Source organism: Prionailurus viverrinus, chromosome C1 (genome assembly GCF_022837055.1).
Source record: "Prionailurus viverrinus isolate Anna chromosome C1, UM_Priviv_1.0, whole genome shotgun sequence".
Taxonomy (NCBI): domain Eukaryota; kingdom Metazoa; phylum Chordata; class Mammalia; order Carnivora; family Felidae; genus Prionailurus; species Prionailurus viverrinus.
In genome coordinates, this window is record NC_062568.1 from 125,698,290 (window position 1) to 125,721,901 (window position 23,612).

The 23,612-nt window shown below is 33.3% G+C and overlaps 1 protein-coding gene across 2 annotated transcripts; it reads right to left on the reverse strand.

The window, feature by feature from the left end:
• Window positions 1–4,916: 4,916 nt before the first annotated feature.
• Window positions 4,917–20,995, reverse strand: AMY2B (amylase alpha 2B). 2 transcript variants are annotated; one of them, XM_047869489.1, is made up of 11 exons: window positions 20,863–20,995; window positions 12,991–13,204; window positions 12,517–12,663; window positions 11,508–11,705; window positions 10,866–11,096; window positions 9,957–10,090; window positions 9,006–9,128; window positions 8,804–8,903; window positions 6,956–7,074; window positions 6,723–6,848; window positions 4,917–5,125 (listed from the first exon to the last, which is right to left on the reverse strand). In XM_047869489.1, exons 2-11 carry the CDS (start codon window positions 13,156–13,158, stop codon window positions 4,936–4,938), a joined length of 1,536 nt encoding a protein of 511 aa, XP_047725445.1. In that variant the 5' UTR covers window positions 13,159–13,204; window positions 20,863–20,995; the 3' UTR covers window positions 4,917–4,935. The 2 variants fall into 2 exon arrangements, with proteins under 2 accessions (XP_047725445.1, XP_047725446.1); XM_047869490.1 differs by lacking the exon at window positions 20,863–20,995 and adding an exon at window positions 20,638–20,715.
• Window positions 20,996–23,612: the final 2,617 nt, after the last annotated feature.

Sequence of the window (23,612 nt, forward strand, 5' to 3'; positions counted from 1 at the left end):
TTAAACATGGATAATATATTTCAAAGTACCTAAAAGAGTGCTATGCACTTAACTAATATGTTACATTGATTGACGTGCATTTTATTACATAGAGATTTGTTGAATCTTTATTTGTAGCTCTTATAGCACATGTGAGATTATAATATACAAAGCTGAGGCTGAAGTTTCTCATAGAAGAATTCCTACAGAGAGAACCCAGAACTGAATTAGAAACACTATAGTCAAGATAAGAATTTTCTGTCAACTTTCAGCCAATAGGTTGAACCTGGCAAAATTTCACATTAGTATAGAGGTTACTTTCTGCTCCAATTCCAATGTTTTGTGGGTTCCCCCCCTTTTTGAGTTAGATTTTAGGCACATATCAAGTTGCCAGCCCTCAGCATTAAGAGACATATCTTTACTGAAGAGATAAAGAAATGTGTATTTAACCAGAAATGGTGGTTAATATATTATATGTAATTTCTCATTCAATACACCAAACAAAAAAGCAGATACTAGTTTCATTTTACAGGTGAGGAAACTTGAGTTTCAGAGAGGTGTTTTTAAAATGTCCCTTGAATTGATTATGAAAATATAATGATTTCATGACTCCAAACAGATCCTTAAAAATATCAAAGAAAAAATTATGAGTTGGATTTGACAAATTTACAATTATAGAGAAATAATAAGTATCACCTTTTATTCTAGTGTAAGTGGTGCTGTATGAACCTAAACCCTTTCAACACACCTATTTTTACCTAAGTAGGTTATGTGAGTGGCTCTAAGCCACACTTTTTTTCCCCCTGAGAGTTTAAATTCAGTTCAAGGACAAAAAAAACAAAAAAAACAAAAAAAAAAAAACAAAAAGACAAGCAGACTGTGTATTTGCTCATCTGTTCCATTTCTTGGGAAAGACCTTTAAAAGTCTTTTAATATATCACTTACCCTTCTGTTTTTGTTAAGCACTGTTTTTATTGGAGTTCTTAGATGATTTCTTCTAAAACCTTAGGATTTTCTGCAACAAACTATAAGCTACATCTGATATATCTAGATTTTTCTGCTTTATATTTACTTTTTTTAGAAACTTATAAAAAAAACAAGAGAAAAATTGAGATTCACTCAATAAAACTAGCCCTGAGTTAAACCCCTGAAATTTATTTCCACTCACTTCCAAATTGGAAGAATTTATTTTAACATATCCATAAGAATAAAATACAAATGTTCAAAAACTTTGATTTAAATACTCAGATATTTTACTATCATTTGCAAAACCTGTCTCATTTATCTCTTACATCACAGAAAGTGATCTCTTTAGAGATCTGGTTTATTGAACATAAGTGTCTTTTTGGAAGCTCTTATCATGTATTGGTCTAGCATCTAGATATACTTTATTTGGAAGTTTAATGATAATTATAATGATACTACTAATAATAATGTTGACATTACTCTGGAAAGTCACTGATCTTTTCTCAATCATTCTTTGTAATCATATTCTGTGATGATGTTTAGTGGTTCACTTTTAACGTGGAAGTGAAAGGCTAACCGTGAAAAATAATTTTTCAACATAGTTATCTTCCCTTCCATGAAAAGAGAAATAACTCAATGTTCACATGAAGAATTGCCTCAATACATAAAATGAAACATCTAAAGAAAGAAACTGTTAACAAGTTTCTTGGTATGAGAAATCACTACGTACATAACATAAGTGGATTTCAAATGTATTATATCCTGATCAGTGTGGCATCATTTGCCCTGTGTCAAGAATATTAGGTTGGAGACTTCTGGGTGCCTCAGTAGATTAAGCGTCTGACTCTTGATTTTGGCTGAGGTCATGATCTCACAGCTTTTGAGTTCAAGCCCTGTATTAGGCTCTGCACTAACAGTACAGAGCCTGCTTGGGATTCTCTCTCTCACCCTCTCTTTCTGCCCTTCCCCTGCTCTCACTTGCTCTCTCTCTCTCAAAATAAATAAATAAATTTTAAATAAAACTTTAAAAAGGAATACTAGGTTGATATAACAGGGGCATAGCTAACAAAAAAATTGACCGCTCTTATAACTTAAAGATCTTGAAAACATGAATTTTAGGGGTTTTTTTTTCTATTTCTTGAAAAAATGCCATTGGAATTTTGATGGGAATCTTATTGAATCAATTGACCACTTTGAGTAGTATGGACATTTTTTAAGATGTTCATTTATTTATGTTGAGAGAACAAGAGTGCAAGCAAGGGAGAAGCAGAGAGACACAGAGAGAATACCAAGCAGGCTCCACACTATCAGCACAAAGCCTGATGCAGAGCTCAATCTCACAAACTGTGAGAGACAAAATCAAGAGACGACACTTAAGCAACTAAGCCATCCAGGTGCCCGGGTAGTATGGACATTTAACACTAATTTTTCCAAACCAAGAACACAGGATATCTTTCCATTTATTTGTGTCTTCTTCAATTTCTTTCTTTAATGTTATAGTTTTCAGCATATAGAATTCTTCCACCTACTTGGTTAAGTTTATTCCTAAGGATTTCATTGTTTTCCAGGCTATTGCAAATGAGATTGCTTTCTTAATTTTTCTTCTTGAAAGTTCATGTTAGTGTATTGAAATGCAACTGATATTTGCATGCCTAATTTGTATCTTGCAACTTATTAAATTTATTAGTTCTAACAGTTTTTTTGGTGAAGTCTTCAGGAGTTTCCATATATAAGATTATGTCATTTGCAAACAGAGACAATTTACTTATTTTCTGATTTGGAAGCCTTTTATTTTTCTGTCTTGCCTTATTTCTCTGGCTAGTACTTCTAGTAGTATGTTGAATAGAAGTGGTAAGAATGGGCATCCTTGTGGGGAATAAGCTTAGAAATTCCCTGGGCTTACATCAATGGGTTAACAAGGCATAAAGAAGTAAAAAGCCATAGGATGCTCACACCTGAGTTTGGGTAAACAAAATTGGCACCCCAGGAATAAGGAGGCTAAAGGCACCAAAAATAGGGAGGTGCAAAGGCATGCCAGAATAGAGACAGGGTGCAGAGCACCCATAATAGAGAAGGAGGGGCAAGGGCCCCAGAGGCGTGCAAAGGCACCCAATACAAAGGTATATGAGGTAAGCGAGATTAGACGTTCAGGGAAGAAGAGCCCCTCAATTTAGTACTATAGCAAAAAGCTGCTTTCACAGGAGGAAAGGACCAAGTTAGGTAAACAGGTAAGTTGCCCTATAGACTGCCGTGCTGCAGGGGAAGCAGCCCAGAGTAGAAATGATTAACAAAAGAAAAGGTGCCTTGTTAACTCTGAGGTTATTCCCCCTATCTTCCTTATCCCCTAGGCTAGCTACGATAAACAGACATGGGGCCTCCTGCCTGTCGTTAACAACTGCCCATCTGCCCATCTGCCTGGCGCCAGGATTTTGTTTTATATTGACCCAAATCCTAAACACCATACACCTTCAAAACCCCCCTTTTCCCTCACATCCCCAAGTTAATGTTCCCAGTTTTTTTGTCTCTTTGTGCATGCCCATCATGTTTGTAAGCCTTCTGATCTTAGTAAATACAGGACAAGGACCCTTATTCGGGGCTGTTGTCTTTTCCCAGACATTAGCCATCTCTCAGTTTTCATTCTCTTGTCTTGCTAGACAAGAAAGAACTTTAGACCCATAGTCTATGACACATCCTTTCCTTGTTCCAGATTTTAGAGGAAAAGCTTTCAGCTTTTCATGATTGAGCATGATGTTTGCTGTAGGCTTGTCATATATGGCTTTTATAATGCTGTGGTGCATTCCTTCTATACCTAATTATTGAGAGATTTTATCATAAAAAGATGTTGAATTTTGTCACATACTTTTTTGCTTCTATTGAAATTCAATGACATTTATGACCTAACAAATCAGGGTTAACCAGGAATTAATTTAATTTGGGAAGAACTGGGGAGGGAGTCATTGATTTGTTAGTTGGAAGACATGTAATCTGAGGGGAGTAATCTAAGCAGAAAGGGAAATACTACTAAATCAGAAGAGAAAGAATAATGAAAGAAAGAAATTTCCCCACAAGATAAAAAAGGAAATGGTATTATTAACACAAGTGAGAAGAATGGCCTTTGGTAGAATGAAGTACACTTTCTTCATTATGACAGGCAGGAAGAAGAAAATAACAGGGGCAAGTACAGATAAATTTACAGGTAAAAAAAGAGACAGATTCACAATTATGGTTTTATTTTATCACTCAAGCATAAAGAAAACAACTGAGAGTTATAAGACCCAGATGAGATCCTTACCAAATTACACATTTAAAGTCAAGGTGAAGGAAAATGAATAGCTAGAGGATCAGGAAAAACATCCAGAGCATATGGTGTAATGAAAGTCCTAAATAAATAAATAAACTCATACTGGGGGTTAGGAGATGAAAGAAAACACACACACACAAAAACATCAAGTTAAAGACATTACAAAGAGAAAGAGAAAAAAATACAGAAAGAATATTCCTGGGAGCTCCATATAATTAAGAATGATACCTTGCATAATTTAAGTTTTTAACTTATTAACTGTAAAAGGGCTTTCATACTGTTAAAACCACTCAAGTGTTCTAACTCTGTATGGGAATCATCATTAAATCAACTATCCCTAACTAATTCTTAGAAATACTTGATGGAAGAAATACAGAAATACATACTGGGCAAATGGTGTTAATGGCAACAAACATATTTATCAAGATGCCTCTCTGAATTCTTAGAAATTCTTTTGACAAATAAGTCATCATAAGTCTTCTAAAATATAGCATGATGTTGATTGTGGCTACCTTATAATTATATATGATTTGTATGCTTTTCTGAGTTTTTCAAGTTGGTTACTTATAGCTTTTACCAAAAATTAATGAATTATAAGAATACAAACACACACACACACACACACACACACACACACACAAAGAAATACACTTGGTTTTTTCTCTGATTATGTGTATTTGCTTCAAATTTTATAATTTAGATTCAGCATGAATTGCAATAAATGGATCTTCAGCAGAGTTACTAACAGAAAAATGAGCATTGCCATCCCCAGAAACATAAATTTTAATTCCTGTACAATTGCCATCAATTTTATCTCCAGAAATAACATCACAATATGTGCCAGCAGGAAGACCAGTTTGCAAAGTTAAAGATAATGGCCTGCAAAATAAAATTTAAGATTTAACTTGAATTCAACAGAATGAAAAGCAAGAATATAGACTATCTCTAAAAGGTTAACTTTGTGCTGTAGAACTCTAAGCAAAGTCTCAGTGAGAAGAAAATCCAAATACAAAAACCTCTCCAGTAGATGTGAACAGTTTTCCAGGACTAAAAGTAATCTTACAAAAGATTTACTAATTCCCTAGTCAATAGTGAATATTACCACAAAATTAAAGTTGAGGAATATCAGTGAAGATTTGAGTGAATTATCACCCTTCGATAAAAGCAATTCTTGTGGTTAACACAAATCTTTTAAATTTGTTCTCATCTAAACTTAAGAAAATACTAATTACTTTCAAAAATTTAAATTTGATTATTTCTTCAAAAATATTTTTCACAAGAGGCTAAAATGAATTTGGGCTGGAGTTAAAAATAATCTTAGATTTTGTGAAGTATATGGTTTTAAATATAAAGCTGTCTCATAAATTTATGGGGCACCTGAGTGGCTTAGCCAGTTAAGTGAATCTTGATTTTGGCTTAGGTCATAAAAGACTCTTGACTTTAGTTCAGGTCGTGATCTCACTGTTTGTAAGATTAAGCCACAAGTCCAGCTCCTCACTGACAGACTGGAGCCTATTTGGCTGTCTTCTCTCTCTTTGTCCTTCATCCCATTCACATGTGCTCGCTCTCTCTCTCTCTCTCTCTCTCTCTCTCTCTCTCTCTCAAAAATAGACAAACATTAAAAAAAAGAGGTCTCATAAATTTATTTTGCTTCTCCCATCCAGAAAAGATAGAAATGAAAGGACTAGCCATGGCTTCTTTTGGTAAGAAAGAGATATATTCAATTTACTTTTTTGTCAGCAAAATATAATTTAAGCTAGAATGAGCTAAGCATGAGTGAAAGTTGGCCTTGGACTGAGACATTTCAATTGCTTAAAAGATGTCTTCTAAGCTATAGTTCTATATATTAGGGAATCAATATACTAGAGGCAGAGGATATAAGTATGACCAATGAAAGCCAATAAGAAGTCTCAGAGTTAAAACTCAAAAATCTCCGGACCATAAGATACATGCCCTTTATACATATGCTTTAAAAAACATATTATTTGTCAGAGAGAGACAAGGAAATGAAAAAAGAAGACCAAAAATTAGATAAAAGAGTACTTGAAAAAAAGAGCTAAAAAAAGATACTGAAGCAATATTTTTCCATTATTTAAAAAAGGGGAGGAAAGAGGAAAGGGGCTATGACATGTTCTTCTAGTGATTTCACAACCTTTGTATCAACTACTCTGTGTATTTTGTGTAGGGTATATGTGTGGAAACATACATGTGCAGAATATCTGCACATGATATGCAAGGGTGCACATAGAATAACTCCACTTAGAACAGAAAGTCCTAATAAGGAAGAGATCAGAAGAATAAGAGCCATCATTTTTCTTCTGGTTCTTTTCAGATTCCTGTGTTTTCTTAATCTGCTGACTAAAGAATTTTTTTCAGATATAAAAAAAGTAAATGTGTAATAAGAGAAAGTAGTAAACCAAGAACATACTAGTATAAATGTTATTTAAAATGTTACTTCTAATTGATATCTACTTACCAGTCATCATTGTTAAAAACAATAAATCCTCTGTTTCCTCTTCCAAAAGCTACTTGATTGCTACCATTATCCCACCAGTTTCTAAAAGGTTGGCCATCAACTACATTACGGAACATAACCATGTTCCTAAAGATAAAATACCACATAAAATGCTGATGAATACATTTAACAGTTTAAAATAAAATTTTAAGAATGTTTAATATTAGAGGTCATCTCTAAATAAGAATTCCTACCTTATTTGACGCCACCGATGTTCACAGACCCAATCATTGCCACAAGTGGTGTCTGGATTAATAGTAACTTCTTTAATTACTCCATTATTATTTGGTGGCCCCATCCAATCATTAACATCCTTAATTAAAGGAAAAAAAGCTTAGATTTTTAACATTTCATGTATTTGTTTCTTTCTTCTTTATTACACAAAACCCAATCTGTCTTACTTGTGTCTACAGCATCTTCATTTAGTAATACTAACTCCTTCAGTATTTTTATAGCCCTTTACCAGGTCCTCACCATTTTCTTCCCAATTGCTAATTCTCTTAGTGCCATATATTAAAGGTCAGATTTTTTTTTTTTTTTAACCTCTTCACTTTCTTTCCAAGGAATTGTTATGGCTAAGCTCTGGGAAAAAAGTGAATGACATTGAAATGACAAGAACTGTAGTGTCAGAGACAGCAGAATGAAAACATAGATTCTATTACTATTAGATAAAAAATCTTAGATAACATTGGGGTGACTGGATGTCTCAGTCAGTTGAGCACTATACTCTTGATTTTGGCTCAAGTCATTATCTCATGGTTTGTGAGTTCAAGCCCATCTAGAGCCAGCTTGGGATTCTGTCTCCCTCTTTCTCTGCCCCGCCCCTGCTCATACTCTCTTTCTCTCAAAATAAGTAAATAAACATTAAAAAAAAAAAAACTTAGTTAACATACATAACTTCTCTGTGCCTAATTAAATAATTATGTGAAAAATTCCTTGAATATGATAATTGCTGAATAAATATTCATTTCTTTCATTCTTCCTTTTGGATAAATATGCTAGTCAATACATCACAATATTCTTTCTAAATTGATCAAATTTTTAATCTTGTGATTTTCGGATTGGTAATTTTAAAGATAGAGAAAAAAATGGAAGAAATCAGTCTGGTTTGAAGTGAAAAAGATTTTTAGTTTAGGTATGAAGTTGCTGTACAATGCTGCATCTGAAATCTTCAGTTTAAAAAAAAATTCCAATAACTTTCCCAATACATTCATAATTTTATTTCTCAGTTCATTTTTCAAATTGCTACTCAATACCCCATATATTACCCCAAATATTTTTCTCATCTTTACCTTTTCCAAAATAGTCTGTAAATTTCCCTTCTTTAATACATATATTTTCCTTCCACTTATAAGATATTTTCCCTATTTAACAAAAGTTCAACTGAACAACTTCTTTGCATCCCATACAACTTTTTTTTTTTTTTTTTAATTTTTTTTTTTTTTTCAACGTTTATTTATTTTTGGGACAGAGAGAGACAGAGCATGAACGGGGGAGGGGCAGAGAGAGAGGGAGACACAGAATCGGAAACAGGCTCCAGGCTCTGAGCCATCAGCCCAGAGCCCGACGCGGGGCTCGAACCCACAGACCGCGAGATCGTGACCTGGCTGAAGTCGGACGCTTAACCGACTGCGCCACCCAGGCGCCCCCCCATACAACTTTTTTTAAAAAAGTATTTAACAAATATTTATATTGGTCATACTATGGGCAGGTACTGTTTTAAGTTCTTTACAAGTGTTAACTTGTAATCCTCATATCAACTCTATGAAGTAGGTACGTATGAGAAGTACATATTTTACTTACTATATCCTTATTTTAAAGTGTTTCTTTGGGGAGGGGATGTTTGTCACACTTCTGATATAGCCCACAATACTCTTTGACAACAGAGACAATAACATTAATTGAATTGCTAAAAGCATCCTGCATCAGGTTTATACTTAAATACTTGATAAATAGTAAAAATAATAATGTCATGTACAATTACAACAAAACTGCCTTTCCTTTCTTGAGAAAAATATATATTGGACAGCACAAAAACTTACTTTTCCATTTTCAAAATGTCTTGGCCAACGGAAGCTTGACATTACTCGTGTAAATCCATACGGATGAGCAAGCATAAATCCAACTGCCATTTTGTACAGTCTGAAGGTTACAAAATGATATCATCATAGAAGAAAACAATACTTTTAATGTCATTAAAACAAATGTAAAAAAATAGGGCGGGTGGTGGATTTTATTTCCTACCTGGAGTCCCAGAATGTTAGAATAGATGCTCCTCCAGCTCCATGTCCTCGCTGATTGTCATGATTGTCCACAAAGACAAGTGCTCTGTCAGAACGCATGAAACCCCATCCTTCTCCCCAGTTCCTATTAAAACACATATACACAAAAATACATGTATTCTTTTCCAGTAGTTTTAGGGTAACCTAAATGTGTATTTCTTTTGGTATAGCATCCCCAAATGAAATTCTGTCTCTAATTAAATGATTATTGTATAGGAGTGTTTTTAAAATAAAAAAATAAATATATATAGAGATAGATAAATAGATATACTATATATATAGATATACTATACATTCAATGTATGTATATATGTATGGATTACTTGTATTATATTCATGTTACAGGTATAAGATTTTTGTTATAAAAAGTCCTTTTAGAGGTTTCAGTATAATTTAGATGAGACTTCAGAAGGATCAACATCCATATCACATCATACAGAATGGAAAACTGGGTTAATTTTCAATATTATATTGAATATTGAAATTCAATATTATATTGTTTCAATATTATATTGTTATAATATAAACATTCTAATATTTGAAATTAATTAATTGATATAATATATGTAAACTCCATAATGTAGCCACATTTTAGGTACTTTATAAATGATACGATCATTTGAATAATAGCATGGCCTTCACATATTGTATACAAATACTAGTCAAATATAGTAGAGTTATATAAGACATAGATTAAAGTCTCTAGGTTATGTTTGAGGTTTTGAGATATCCTCATGATTGACATTCTAAATAATAAAGATGATACATTGGAATTTGGGAAATTATAACCCTTATTATTAGTAATTGAATCTTTAAAAATTCTAAATAAGTTCCAAAGAAGATAACTCAGATTGGAATAATAAGACTAATACATCTGTGAAATAATTTAAAAGACAAATCGTATTTCATTTACTTTAAGTAAGCCATCTTCTCTCCATCCCACTTGCGCAGAACTGTGCCTAATTTTGCACCATACTTGAATTCTGTCACACAGCCATTTCCAAAGTACTCATTGCTTTTAATTGGCTCACCACCCAGATCAATTACCTAGTAGAAATACAAGAAAAATATTACTTTAATAAGAACTTTAAAGAATTTTAACCAAAAGGTTAACATTATGTAGAAAATAACTTGAAACTATTTATGTTATTTGAAATACCCAAAATGGTTTTCTTTATATCAAGATTCTTCCTTTTTTGCTAAATTATATGCTACAATATTAAAAATAACATGATACAAGGTGATCTGTTGTCCTGTGAGAATGTTGACCTAATTTAGTATTGTACATAAATGATAACAATAGGTCATACTTATATACCACTTGATATCTGGATGAAAACATTTCTAAGTGGTTGATAAATATTAACTCATTTAACTGTTGGACAAAGACAAAGACATAACTATTATCACCATCCCTTTTCTTCACTTGAAAATAAAATGTTGCATACAGAGGTTAATCAACTTGCCTAAGTGAACACAGCTACTAGTGCTATAGCCAAGATTTAAACTCAGACTGGCTGAAGATAGCAACTATGTTATTATCTGTCTTTTCTAATGGTCTCTGGGGAGACGGTAAATGACACAGATGTTTGCAGCCTAAATGAATTCTCTGCACTTCCATAAAACCTCTTGTGATAAAGAGTTAGATGTTAGATGTTGTTCCAATGAAAGAAGGTTAAAGAACACTCTTCTATACAAATGATACAGCCATTAAACTACAGAAATTGTATCTTTAATTAAATCTACCATTTATTTTCTAATTAATTAAATTATATTTTTTCATATACCTATGAAATACATATACATATATGTACTGATGTACCTCCTGGTAAATGAAGGGTTTACTTCCTTCGGGGAACCAGTTTGTATTCAGATTATGCAGTTTATCCAAAATTGCCTTCATGTCTCCAGGCCACATGTGCTTAGAAGCATCAATTCTGAACCCTGCTACACCAATGTCAATGAGGCGGTTCAGATATTCAGCAATCTTAGAACGCACATAATCTTTCTCCAGTGCAAGATCAAGAAGACCGACCAGACGACAATCTCTGACCTATTGAGGTAAAAATTTTGTGATTGATACACAAAACACCACCTTAACCTGACAATCCATTTGATTATTCACTAATTTATTCGTTAACAGGTGTTTCTATAGTGTCTTTTTTGCATTGGGAACTGAACATACTGACATTCTAGTATGGACATACCTTTGATGTATTAGAAAAAATGGAGTATGTAGGAAATAAAGTAGATGAGTTTTTTTTTTATTGGGACAAATTTAATTGGGAAAAATATTTTAAATACTGATTTGAGTTTCTAATTTTTAAAGAGTCAGACTTGGAATCCTTATTTTCATAAGGAATCTAAACCAGTATTTAAAATGAAGATCAATAAGCTCCATGTGGATAATTAAAGGCACGGATAGCTCTTTATTCCAATCACTGAGGTTTTTTTCTTTAATTACCTGATAAGGATCATTATAGTTCTCAATGTCTCCACTTCCAGTTCTACATTTACCATCATTAAAATCCCAATGAGAGAATGGGACTGCTGGAAAATCTCTATTTCCAGGGTTGAAGTAACTTCCACAAGTACTGCTTGTTCCTGCACCCACACCATTCCCACTCATATGATTAATTACAGCATCCACATAAATATGGACCTGAAAAACAAAGTTTCTATTTCAGTTTGTCTTTAGAGAAGTAGAAATCTATAGTATTATCGAGTAAAGTTTACAGCATGTTAATCACACTCCAAAACTGGTATTTGTTATTTTTTAACTTACCTTCCTAGTAAACCAAAAGTTAAGTGTGAAGGGAAACCCATGTGAACTGAATACCTAGCTGCATTTTACCCTCTTGGTAAAATATTTACATAAATGACAAACTGGTAACTAAAACTACCATAACTATGAAAAAATGCAAATAGCCTTTTGGGGGGACAGATCAGAATCATAGAAGACAGGAGAGAACATTGGTTTTTGAAATTTCCATGCATCATCCTAAGAAAGAAGCAGCTAGCCTCTATTATCTACTTAGCATCTAAAGAGAGGAAGGTAAATCTCTCATAATATAACTATTTACCATCAAAAAACCTATGGGGAAGAAGACCCAGAAATTATAGGTGCATATACAAGCCACATAAAAATTATAACAAATATTGCAACTGGAATTTCCAATTCCTAACTAGAAAGTATTACCCAGAAATGTGTACAGTTATATTTGCTTTATAAATAATTTTGGCTTTAAACTTTGATTGAAATTTTCTTTAGTAGACAAATGGTACATATACAAAGATTTACAAAAGCTAAACATAGGTAACAATTAAGTTCTAGTTATAGCTTAAGTGTAAAGTAAAATAAAATAAAATAAAATAAAAAAAAACTATGGAAAATATTTTGCTCATAAGGAACAGGAGACAAGAGAGAGAATTTTCCTAAATAATGTTTTTAAAGGAAATTTTAATTCACTTACACCAACGTTGTTACATCTAGTCACCATGTCTTTGAATTCATTTTCATTTCCTGATCTTGTGCATAACTTGTAGCTAACTGGTTGGTATCTTTCCCACCAAGGTCTTAAAGGGCTATTAATCACAACATTTTCATTGGGTGGAGAGATCTACAAATAAACAATAAGTATCATATTATGGGTTACTTTATATCATCAGATACTCTATAACATAATCAATGATCTAAACTTATTTCTGAATCTTTGCATATACAGCTACATTTTTAACTACCACATTGGAAATGTCCTCCTGAAGAAGGTTTATATCAGAAACAAAACATAAAGTTGTCAATAATACCAAATTTTTTTCTTCCTCAGTAAACCGTTTTAGAGTACCTATTTGTGCAGTAAAATCTTCCAGCTTCACAGATACAGATCATAATACCATTTACTATAAGCACAGCAAACTTTGCAGTTTATACTAAGAATAATACCCACCTGAACCCCTCCAAATCCTTTGGGAGCTAAGTATCGCTCACATTCAAGAGCAATGTCAGCCCAGCGCCACTCAAACAGATGGACAATAGATGTCCGTCCAGGCTTGGTATTTGGGTTATACTGAGCCCAGCAGAACCCAATGACTGAAAGCAACAGAAAGAACTTCATTTTGCTTTGAAGTTGTCAGTGTTCTTTGCAGCAACTATTTATCTTCCTGTAAGAAAAATATTTTACTAGGTAAATATTAACATGAATAAATACATAGAGCATAAAGTGTTTAATCATGATCTGAAAAGAATTATCAACAATGATAATATTAACAGGTGAAGAATATCTGTAAACAATATACCAGGCAAACAATCTAAATGACCTTTTAGAACTTAATGCTTTGTTTACTGAGGGAATATTAACCTTTTTCAACATCTGGAATTTTATATAGAGAGAATCCTCAATCATGGATTATTTAATCAGAATTAGATTTTCTTTCTGAAGTCCTTCACAAATAGAAGGAAAATCACAATCAAAGCCAGTTGAATTTATAATCAAAACATTGCCTTAACTATCTATTTGCAAACATTATAATGTTTCAATTTCAAAAAGAAACAGGATATTTAATTCAGTTCTTTTCTTATACCACCAACCCTAATTTTTAGTTATTTAACTTTCTACATTAAGATTTAAGAAACTATTTGGAAGTTGAAATAAAGATAGAGACACTTTTCCCCACTCCATCAAATCATATGCTTAATGCAGTGGCTGTAGCAGCAGAGCGTTTTGTTTTTTTCCCCTTATAGCCAAATATTTCATACCTGATAGGACACTAAATTAATAAATTCACACCTCATTTTCTTCTTAACGTAAGTAAAAACCTATGAAAGAGAATAATAGTACAGGTGGAAAACACTTAATCCTTTAATCCAACAAGCATTAACTGAATATTGTTTTTTGTTTAAGCATGTGGATGATATTTGGGATACAGTAATAAATAAGATAGATAGGATTCTTGTTCTTGTTACATTCTAGTGTGGAAAGAAAATATATGAGTAAATGATGATGATGATACATTGAAGATATCAATAAGAACTAATATGAATTAATAGTAATAAAATAGAAAGTGACTTTGCCATTAGGTATTTTAAACTAAATATTCAGGAAAGATTTCTTTGTGGAAATGATTTTCAGCTAGTATTTGAAGGATTAGAAGCACCCAGTGATTTGAAGATCAGAGAAAGAGCAATCTAGAGGAAAGTACAACAGAAAAAACCCAAGGAAAGAAAAACTTCAAGCAATATTAAATAAATAAATAAATAAATAAATAAATAAATAAATAAATAAATAAATAAAAGTCAGTGTAGCTAAACAATATGTAATAAAGGGAAGGGCAAAATGATATGAGGTCTGAGAATTAGGCCAGATCATGTAGGATCTTGTAGAATATAATGAAAGAGAGAGGCATTGTGTCTGTAAGAAAGGGAGCTAAGAAACTCTGGTGTACTTTAAAAGAAAATCACTCTTGTTACTCTGAAGAAATTGGATTATAGGAAAACAAGAGTAGGGGTAAGGAGATCTGTTAGACTTTTTTAGTGGTTTAAGAAAGAGGTGAGTGGCTTAGACTAAGGGCATTGACAGGATATATTTCATAGGCAGAGAGGTAATAGGTTTATGGATAGATTAGAGGTGAAGAATGAGGGAAAGTGAGGGGCGCTCTGTAGGTTAAACGGCCGACTTTGGCTCAGGTCATGATCTCTCAGTTCATGAGTTTGGCTCAGGTCATGGTCTCTCAGTTCATGAGTTTGAGCCCCACGTTGGGCTCTGTGCCAACAGCTCAGAGCCTGGAACCTGCTTAGGATTCTGTGTCTCTCTCTGTCTCTGCCCTGCCCCTGCTTGCACTCTGTCTCTGTCTCTCAAAAATAAATAAGCATTAAAAAAAAATTTTTTCTTTTTTTTTTTTAAAGAATGAGGGAAAGAGAAAAACTAAAGAACTAGGTATCTGGTAATGATACCATTCATTAAGATAAGGAAAAATAAGGAAGTACCAGCTTTGGGGAAGGGTTACATAGAGCACTATGGTCCATAATTATTTCTCTAGCAACCCTAATGCTCTCCTTTGGTCCTTCTTCCAACTCACCATGTAAACACTATGTGTCCTACTTTCTTAGTCAGTTCAAGTTACTATAACAAGATTATCACAGACTGGGTGATAATCAACAAGTATTTATTTCTCATAGTTCTGGAGGCTAGGAAGCCTGAAATCAAAATGTCAGTAGGTTCAGTGTCTGGTGAGAGCCCCCTTCCAGCTTCATAGATGGCCATCTTCTCCCTGTATCTTTACATGATGGAGAACAGAGTAGAGCTCTAGTCTCTTTTCTTACAAGGACACTAATGCCATCATGGGGCTCACTCTCCTGACTTCATCTAAACCTAATTACTTCCCAAAGACCCCACAACCTTATACCACCCATGGGGAGCTAAGGTTTCAATATGTAAAGTTGGTGGGGGGAGACACAAACGTTTAGTCCCTAATGCTTACCCATTGCAAAACTAAAATTTCCTCATATTTCACAAGTAATTTCATTGCTCCGTAATTTTTGAAGTGTTTTCCTTTCTATAATCACCTTCCATCATCCTTGTATACTTCATAAGCAACATCTTTTAAAGCCTCTCCTGTTATTCCCAGGCATAGTTAATAACTGATCTATATGATAGCTTTTTAACATATATCACAATATTAAGCCGTATTTGATTTATATTGTAAATATATTATAAATAATTTAAAAAAAATTTTTTTTTCAACATTTATTTATTTTTGGGACAGAGAGAGACAGAGCATGAACGGGGGAGGGGCAGAGAGAAAGGGAGACACAGAATCGGAAGCAGGCTCCAGGCTCTGAGCCATCAGCCCAGAGCCTGATGCGGGGCTCGAACTCATGGACCGCGAGATCGTGACCTGGCTGAAGTCGGACGCTTAACCGACTGCGCCACCCAGGCGCCCCATAAATAATTAAGTACTTATGTGTCCATCATTCTGGACAAAACTTCTTAAAGGTAGACTTCCTATCTAATATTCCTAGGAACTAGCAAAACAAATAGCTAGTAATGGCTTATGTAATCAACAAATTGTAACATAAGATTCTAAATTCTAGGCACTGTGCAAGGCATTGGCATAACTTGGGTTATGTCTTCAATGATTTTTAAAAATAAACAAACACTGTCAGAAATTATGTGATACAATTTAATCTTTGCAAAAACTTTTTACACATAAAGGAACTATAGCCCAGATAAACAGTAAATTGTCCAGGCTCAGACAGTATATAACAAGCCAGAATTTGATAATAGGTCCTACCACAAATCAACATTCTCTGTATTATACCAATATTCCTCATAGTATTCTAGAGGTGTGATATCCAACATGGTAGCTACAACATTTGGCTACTGATAACTTAAAATATTAGTCTGTACAGAAATGTGCTATAAGTGTAAAATATACTCCACATTTTGAAGAAATAGTGTGAAAAATTAATGTAAAAAATTAATAATTTTATGTCATTTATGTTAAAATGATATTTTGTGATGCATTAGGTTAAATAAAATTTATTATTAACTTTAATTTCCCCAGTTTCTTTTGGCATCTTTTAATATTTGGCTATCAAAAAATTTTTAAATTATATATGTAGTTTTCATTAAATTTCTAATGGGCAGTACCATTCTAGAGATAATGTTAAATCAGAGAAAGGACACAACTGTACACAAACATAAGTAACAATAATAAAATAAAGAATATGATTAATACTTTAAGAAAGATACAAGTAAAGTGTTTCATGATTTCATTGATAGAAAAAATAATTTGTGCTGGATGAGAACGGAGGAAGATACAGTCAATTCAAAGAACAGGTTTGACTTTAACCTTTAAATAAAACAGAGAAGGTGAAATAGCTCTGACTAAAAAAAATAAATAAAAACAAAAACAAAAATGAAAACAAATTTAGGAAATGAGAAAGAAGAATATCAAGAAACCAATATAGTTTTGTAGAACACTAAGTAAGGTGCAGGGGAGCCATAGGAATTAAGGTAGGAGAGTCATATTGAGATCTCTTAAAGTCAAGGAGGAGAAAGTAGAATTTCTTCCTAAAGCTATAAGAAGCTATATAGAAGGGTGTTGTTCATTTGTTTGTTTGTTTGTTTGTTTTGAAAAAGAACAGTAACATGATTAGAGCTTTTAAAGTATATCAGATGGATTGGGAAGCAAAGAGAACTGAGATAGAAACAATTGAAAATAGCAGTAGGAGTGAAATTGAGTGTATAATAAATTGTTACAATCAGTGTCACCCAGTGAATGACACTTGCTTGTATCCAATTTGGGGTCTCTTCCTTCATAGGCTATGGAATTGGCTTATAAGTCGTTTTGCCCAGTGGGATGTCAGCAAATAAGACACAAACAAAAGTTTGACTAGCATTTACCCAATGGATCTTGATCTCTTGAAAAATCTAAGACCATTGTGTTGTTTGGGTAACTAGGATAAATTACCACATGAAGAGATCTAATTGTTTCTACCCATTCCAAACATCTGAGTTGATCTACCAACTAACTGTAGTCGAATGGTTATTCCAGGGCAAAAGCAGCGGAAGAACCACCTAGCCACCCATAAAATTGTGAGGCATAATACATTATTATTGTTATTCGGCAATAATTCACTAATACAGAAAGGAAAGATAAAATAGATTTGGTGGAGACCAAGTCTACATGAAATGGTAAGTAACTGGATGTAGGAAAATAAAGAAAAGGAAGAGTCAAAGGGGACTCTGATTTAAAGGTTAATGAATCGAAGAATGACAATGCAATTACCATTCTTGAGCAATCTAGAAGCCGACTTGGTTAGGGAAAGTGAAGAACTAATACTGGGATATACTGAGATTGAAGTATAAAAAAGTATTAGATATGAAGAAAGAAGCAGATAGATTTGGGAACTTTCAACAAAGCAATGATAGTTTCAGAAATGGCATACAAAATATTTAACAACTGGATTTGGTCACAGACACTGACCAATCAGAATAGATACCATCTATAAACAACTAGTATATATAAGTCAATGAACATGGATGAATTATCAGGCCTGGAGAGCTGGACCCTTGAGAGTAGACAAAGAGAGTTGACAAGACAGCTGTTGAGTCCAAATTTACAACTTTGTTTGGGTAAAGCCCAGCAGTGTATATGATAAGGGAGATTGGAGAGAGCATATAAAGAGGTGCCTTCATAACAGGGAAAGGACTTTTATTACCAGAGAAAGGCTTTCAAAAACAAATAGGAAGGAAAATTTGCAAGGAGGACAAGAGACCAACTGGATGTAGATGAGTATTAGAATAAGAATAGGAGAGAAGACTGATGAGACTGTGGATGATATAGGGCTGATGGTGATAAAGAGGCGGGAATTAGATAAGAGCAGCATGGTTTGAACTGTATACATGACTTAAGGTTCCAAATGTTAAAATGTAATGGTTAAGAACATGACCTTAGGAGTTAGACAAACTACAGTTTAAATTCTGACCCTGTCATTTATCATCTGTGTGACCGTGGAAAATAATCTCTTTATCTATGAACTAGAAAAAGCAATATGTACCTCATAAAGCTGTCATGATGATTAAGTGAATTAACACCAATAAAGCTGTTATCCTGGTGTCTGAATACAATAAAAACTCAATATATTTGGCTGCTGTAATGTTATTATTGTTTTGTTATTTTTACTGCTGGTACTGTTCAAACTGCTCTAAACTCATGCTCTCTTTCTACTTCTACTTATTATCACTTGGACATTCTCTCTTTCCATTGCACTCTTGCCAAATTCTAATAATACTTTCTATTTCTCAGAACTATTTGCACACACCCTCCCCCACACACACACACACAAACACATGGAAGAAAAGATAGTGATAAGAAGGAACTGGCAATGATTTCTACCTATTTTTTCCACTCTTCTTTTTCTCTCTTTTAGTTTTAACGCTTTAGAACTTCTAGCAGACACACATTGATTTTGAGATAACTTCTCATCACTGCCTCATTAGTTAACTCTGAACTGTTCTTTTAATAACAAGTGTTTTTCACATGTATGTTAAGATGTTATTAAAATAAGGGATAACATATTAAAATTATGCAGACATAATTCGGGAAATTTTACCAGCACCCCAGCATAGGTGGATATATACAATCATACAATAATCTTTATCAAGGGTCAGTCACTGTCCTATATTTTCTCATTTAATCTTAATTTTCCTATCAATCTAAAGAGCTATAAACTCCATAAGCATTAAAACAACTAAAGCATATTTTTATATCTTGTGAAGTAAAATCTGCAAACAAATCCTTGACATCTTTGACATCAATAACAAATTAAAAAAATAAGAACTTGAGATAGTTATTATGGCTACTTCTCATTATAGATTTCCTAAAATTGTTCCCCTCAGAGAAGCTATTCACAGTTATTAATACTAATATCAATGCTCTGCTGCCCACATCTCATATTTCTTCTTTAAAAGAAGAAATTTCCTTTTCAAGTTTTAAGGGTTACTATAATAAGTCATATGAGATGTCTTGGGAGTTCCTTAAAAATATGAGCTAGAACATTTGATAATATCCTACCGATTACTGATAAAGCAATACTCCTTAAGAAGTATTTATATTTGAAGTGCCAATAAAACATATCCGATGTTAAAAAGAAAAAAAAATTCTATTAACTCAGACTCCTCCGTAAGTTTTCTAGTTTCTGATGTTCTCAAGTATTTTTTTTTCTCAATCAGTATTATATAAAAGATACTTGTTATTTTATTTAATGTCTACAATATAAATGACATCATAAGGGAAAGGCTCTAGAAAAAATTCAGGACTTCTCTTAACACATGAAATACCATAAATTTGGTCATTTAGCTTAAGTCTACCTAAATCATACCATGGCTTAAATAGCATAAAGGAGCTCTATTAAAATGTTAAGCAAAAAGTAATAGTCAAAAAACCAGTATCTATTTCTATAGCTTCCTTTCTACCTATATAAATGTCAGTTACCTATGTAAGTATTAGTTATTTATAATGTTCTTTTCCCCTTTCCAAAACAACCTCTCATCTCAGGCATATACTAATATATTTTTTAACATGTAGATAAATTAACATTAACCTAAAATAAACAAGTTACCTACTCTTGTCATTTGTAGTTATTAGCCTAGGTACTTCATATCTATATAAATATCTTTAGAGTAAGTTGTTTAAAGTATTATTAAAAATTTTAACAGAAATACCTTAAATGTCACATCTATGCTTGTTATTTTGTCACTTTTATTTATCTCCAAATGTTTTCTTTTTCTATTTTTCTAGTTTTCAATATTCTAGAACTTTAATTAGTATTATCAATACAGTAGTTGTTCAAGTTAGTGGTTTCTCTTACTGAAAAAAAAGTCTTAATTCCTCTAAATTTTACACTGAATCATGTACAATTTTCTCAAAACAGTATCCTGTCTCCTATGAGCTACCTACCTCCATAAAACAAAAAGAAAAACAAAAACAAAAAACTTAAAGGAAAAACAGGAAAATGAACCCTGAGCTCAGGATAATAAATCACCTGTGAAGTTAGAGAAAAGAAGGCAAATATAATCAAGTTTACCTACCAGATTCTTTAAATGAGAGAAACGTTTTGAGCCAAGACTCAGACACACTTCAAACAGAAACAGTACATTTTGTGCTGCTGGAAACTGAAACTTGAGTTGTCAACAAACCTAAAATAGCTTGTAAAACTTTGACCCATATCAAATCATATGACAGAAACCACTTATTTCAAGACAAAAAACAGGGGGTAGGGACTACAATACTCACAAAACATTAAGATAACTTACCACATCAACATCTTTACATCAGCAAACTCTCAAATTGACAGGTCAGTCTTTTCAATCATACAATAACAAAAATCATATAGTTCTTGTTTTGCTTTCTCTTCAATGAGGAAAAAAATGCTGAATTTAAAGCTTTATAGATTTTCTATAATCCTCTTCTTCTCCATAGGTGCTCTTACAATGCTGTTCCAACTCTCCAAACCAAATCTGTGAAAAAAAGTCTAATGTGAGCTCCACAGTGATACTTGATTAGCTACTATCATTCCCAATTCCCAGGAAAACCAACTGTCTTCCCTCGGCTCAATTTGCCTCCCTGACACTTCTAATTACACTGTACCTTTTCAGTTGTTTGCTTTCTCTTTTGGTCTTCCTTTCTCTTTCTCAGTATTATCTCCCAATCTCAATTAGTCTTTTTATTTCCTAAATCATTTATATTAATCTATGAAATTTTTTTTTATAAAATAACCTTTAAAGACACAGATTAAAATGATTGTGTTACATTATATAAAAAAGTGTGAGTAGGATGTAAACAAAGTCTCTAAACCAAAATCTAATTTTGCATCTGAGCTTTGCGACCTACTATGTGAACCTTAGGGAAAAGAGAAGCCTATAGATTGCATTTAGATCTTAGTTGGAAAATGGGGATAATAGTATTGTTGATAAATATGATAAAAATACAAAAATAAGTAAAACCAACTAACAATATGCATTGAATGTTACTATTACCACTTTGATTCCTTACACAAACATAAATGCAAGCTAGAACTATGATTATACCCAGTTTTAAAAAAGGAAACTGAAGCACTAATATTACGTAAGACAACTATTCCATGGTCAAATTTCCGTAAACACTGCAACTGAAATTCAAAACCAAGCAGTTTAACTCCATAGTGAGCTCTTAGCCATTACTCAGTCTTATCAGTCCCCATCACTGAGTCAAGTGATAAAAGTCAAGTAAAATACTTTATGTGAAGATATTTTAGAATCTGGAAATTTCTGTTTAGCTAACATTAGTAAGTTTATAAAATTGCAAAAGTAGTAAGGGTTATTAGTCTCATATTTCCTGTTTTTCAAATTTTCACACTGAACAAAATTAATCTTTCTCTGTTACAGTTTTTATACCTGATTTCATACCCACAGAAGGTATTACTATTCATAAATATTCAGTGCTCCTCCCTGCAGGTTACATATACCTTGTCCTGTTGAATTTGCGAATTTTCATGTCATTTGCTTTGGCAATAAAATACAAGCAGAAGTAATATGTTTTGTTCTGGGGCCTCTGTATTAAAATAAAGTTTCAGTGGCAGATTGTAAAGTGACTAATATGAAGAGTCCCCTTGTTGATCTAAGATAAACACAAGAAATAAATTTGGCTACATAAGCTACTGAGTATTCAGCTTTTTGTTACTGCAGCATAACCTAGTCTATCCTGATTGACACAACCATTAAGTTCCTGTAAGCTCTTTGATTCCTAAGACATTCTATATGCCATTTCAGTTTTCTTGGGATGTAGGAAGAAAAAATAAATAAGATCAGAGAATATTTATATTGAAAGAGACTACTGGAATAGTCCAATGGTTTCTAGATTTTGAGCTCTAAATAATAGAATTTTAAAAGAAATTGTATAAAAAATATATTTTCAGACAAAAGTCATGAAATTCAGTTTTACAAAAATATCTACCATTAATATATTGTTCTTATCTTTCTCTTCTTAAATTTGAAACCACTTATCTAACTCTAATATTATTTTATTGATATAAAAAACAAGACCTAGGATTAAGACAAGTAGCATTTATATTAAACCAATAACAATTTTAAAAAATTGACATGTGATGTCAGCATCATGGTGGTATGAGTCATTCCTCTTTCATCTCCTCTTTGATTACAATTAATTAGTCACCTATACATGAATAAAAGTGCCTCTGTACATTACAACAGGACACCTGTGAAATTTCTATCTACATGTGCACCCGAGAGAAAGTGGATAGATCTCAGAGTGAACTGTGGATTCAGCGGAATTGGTGAACCTGTTCCACCTACATTGCCATGATTAGATAAGGGGAAGCTGGAGGGTATACCACTGGACAGATACACATGGAAGCATCAACCTGATAGGAGAGCCTGGCACACCATCAGACTGGTACAGAGGTGAGTTTGGAGGCAGAGGTAAGAGAGGAACCCACTGAGGCAGGCTCCCTCTCCAGGACATCAGTGCAACACTCTGGTCTTTTGGCAACAGAAGGAGTTACCTCTCTGGCAGAAGATGTGAAAAGCACAAGAAGTGACAGACTGCCCAGCTGCACGTGGGCTGCAGCTGGAGAGCTTGTTTCTCTCCTGCAGCACCAGAGTTCTAAGGAATGACCTCCCTGACTTGGAGGAGGGAAGGGAAATGGAAGGAGGCAGACAAGGAATATCAAATGGTGTTTAAGGAACTCATTTCCTTCTGTATGCTTCAGGGTTTCAGCTGTAGATCCACTCATGGACCTTTTGAAGTTCCCTACACTAAGATTCACCTAATGGGCTGTAGGCACGCCCAAAGTCCCAGGTGCTAAACCCACATCTCTCCCAAATCTGCTGCCAGCTCTTTTTGCACACTTCATCCTAACAGCCATCTCCCACAGGAAAAACCAAAAACTTGAGGTATAGTGCCATCTTCTGGACTACAAAAGAAAATTTTCTAACTGCTAACCTGTTGAACTGTAACAAGCCAAATTACACAAATCCTTAAGTAGGAAAAGTGATTGCTGCTTCAA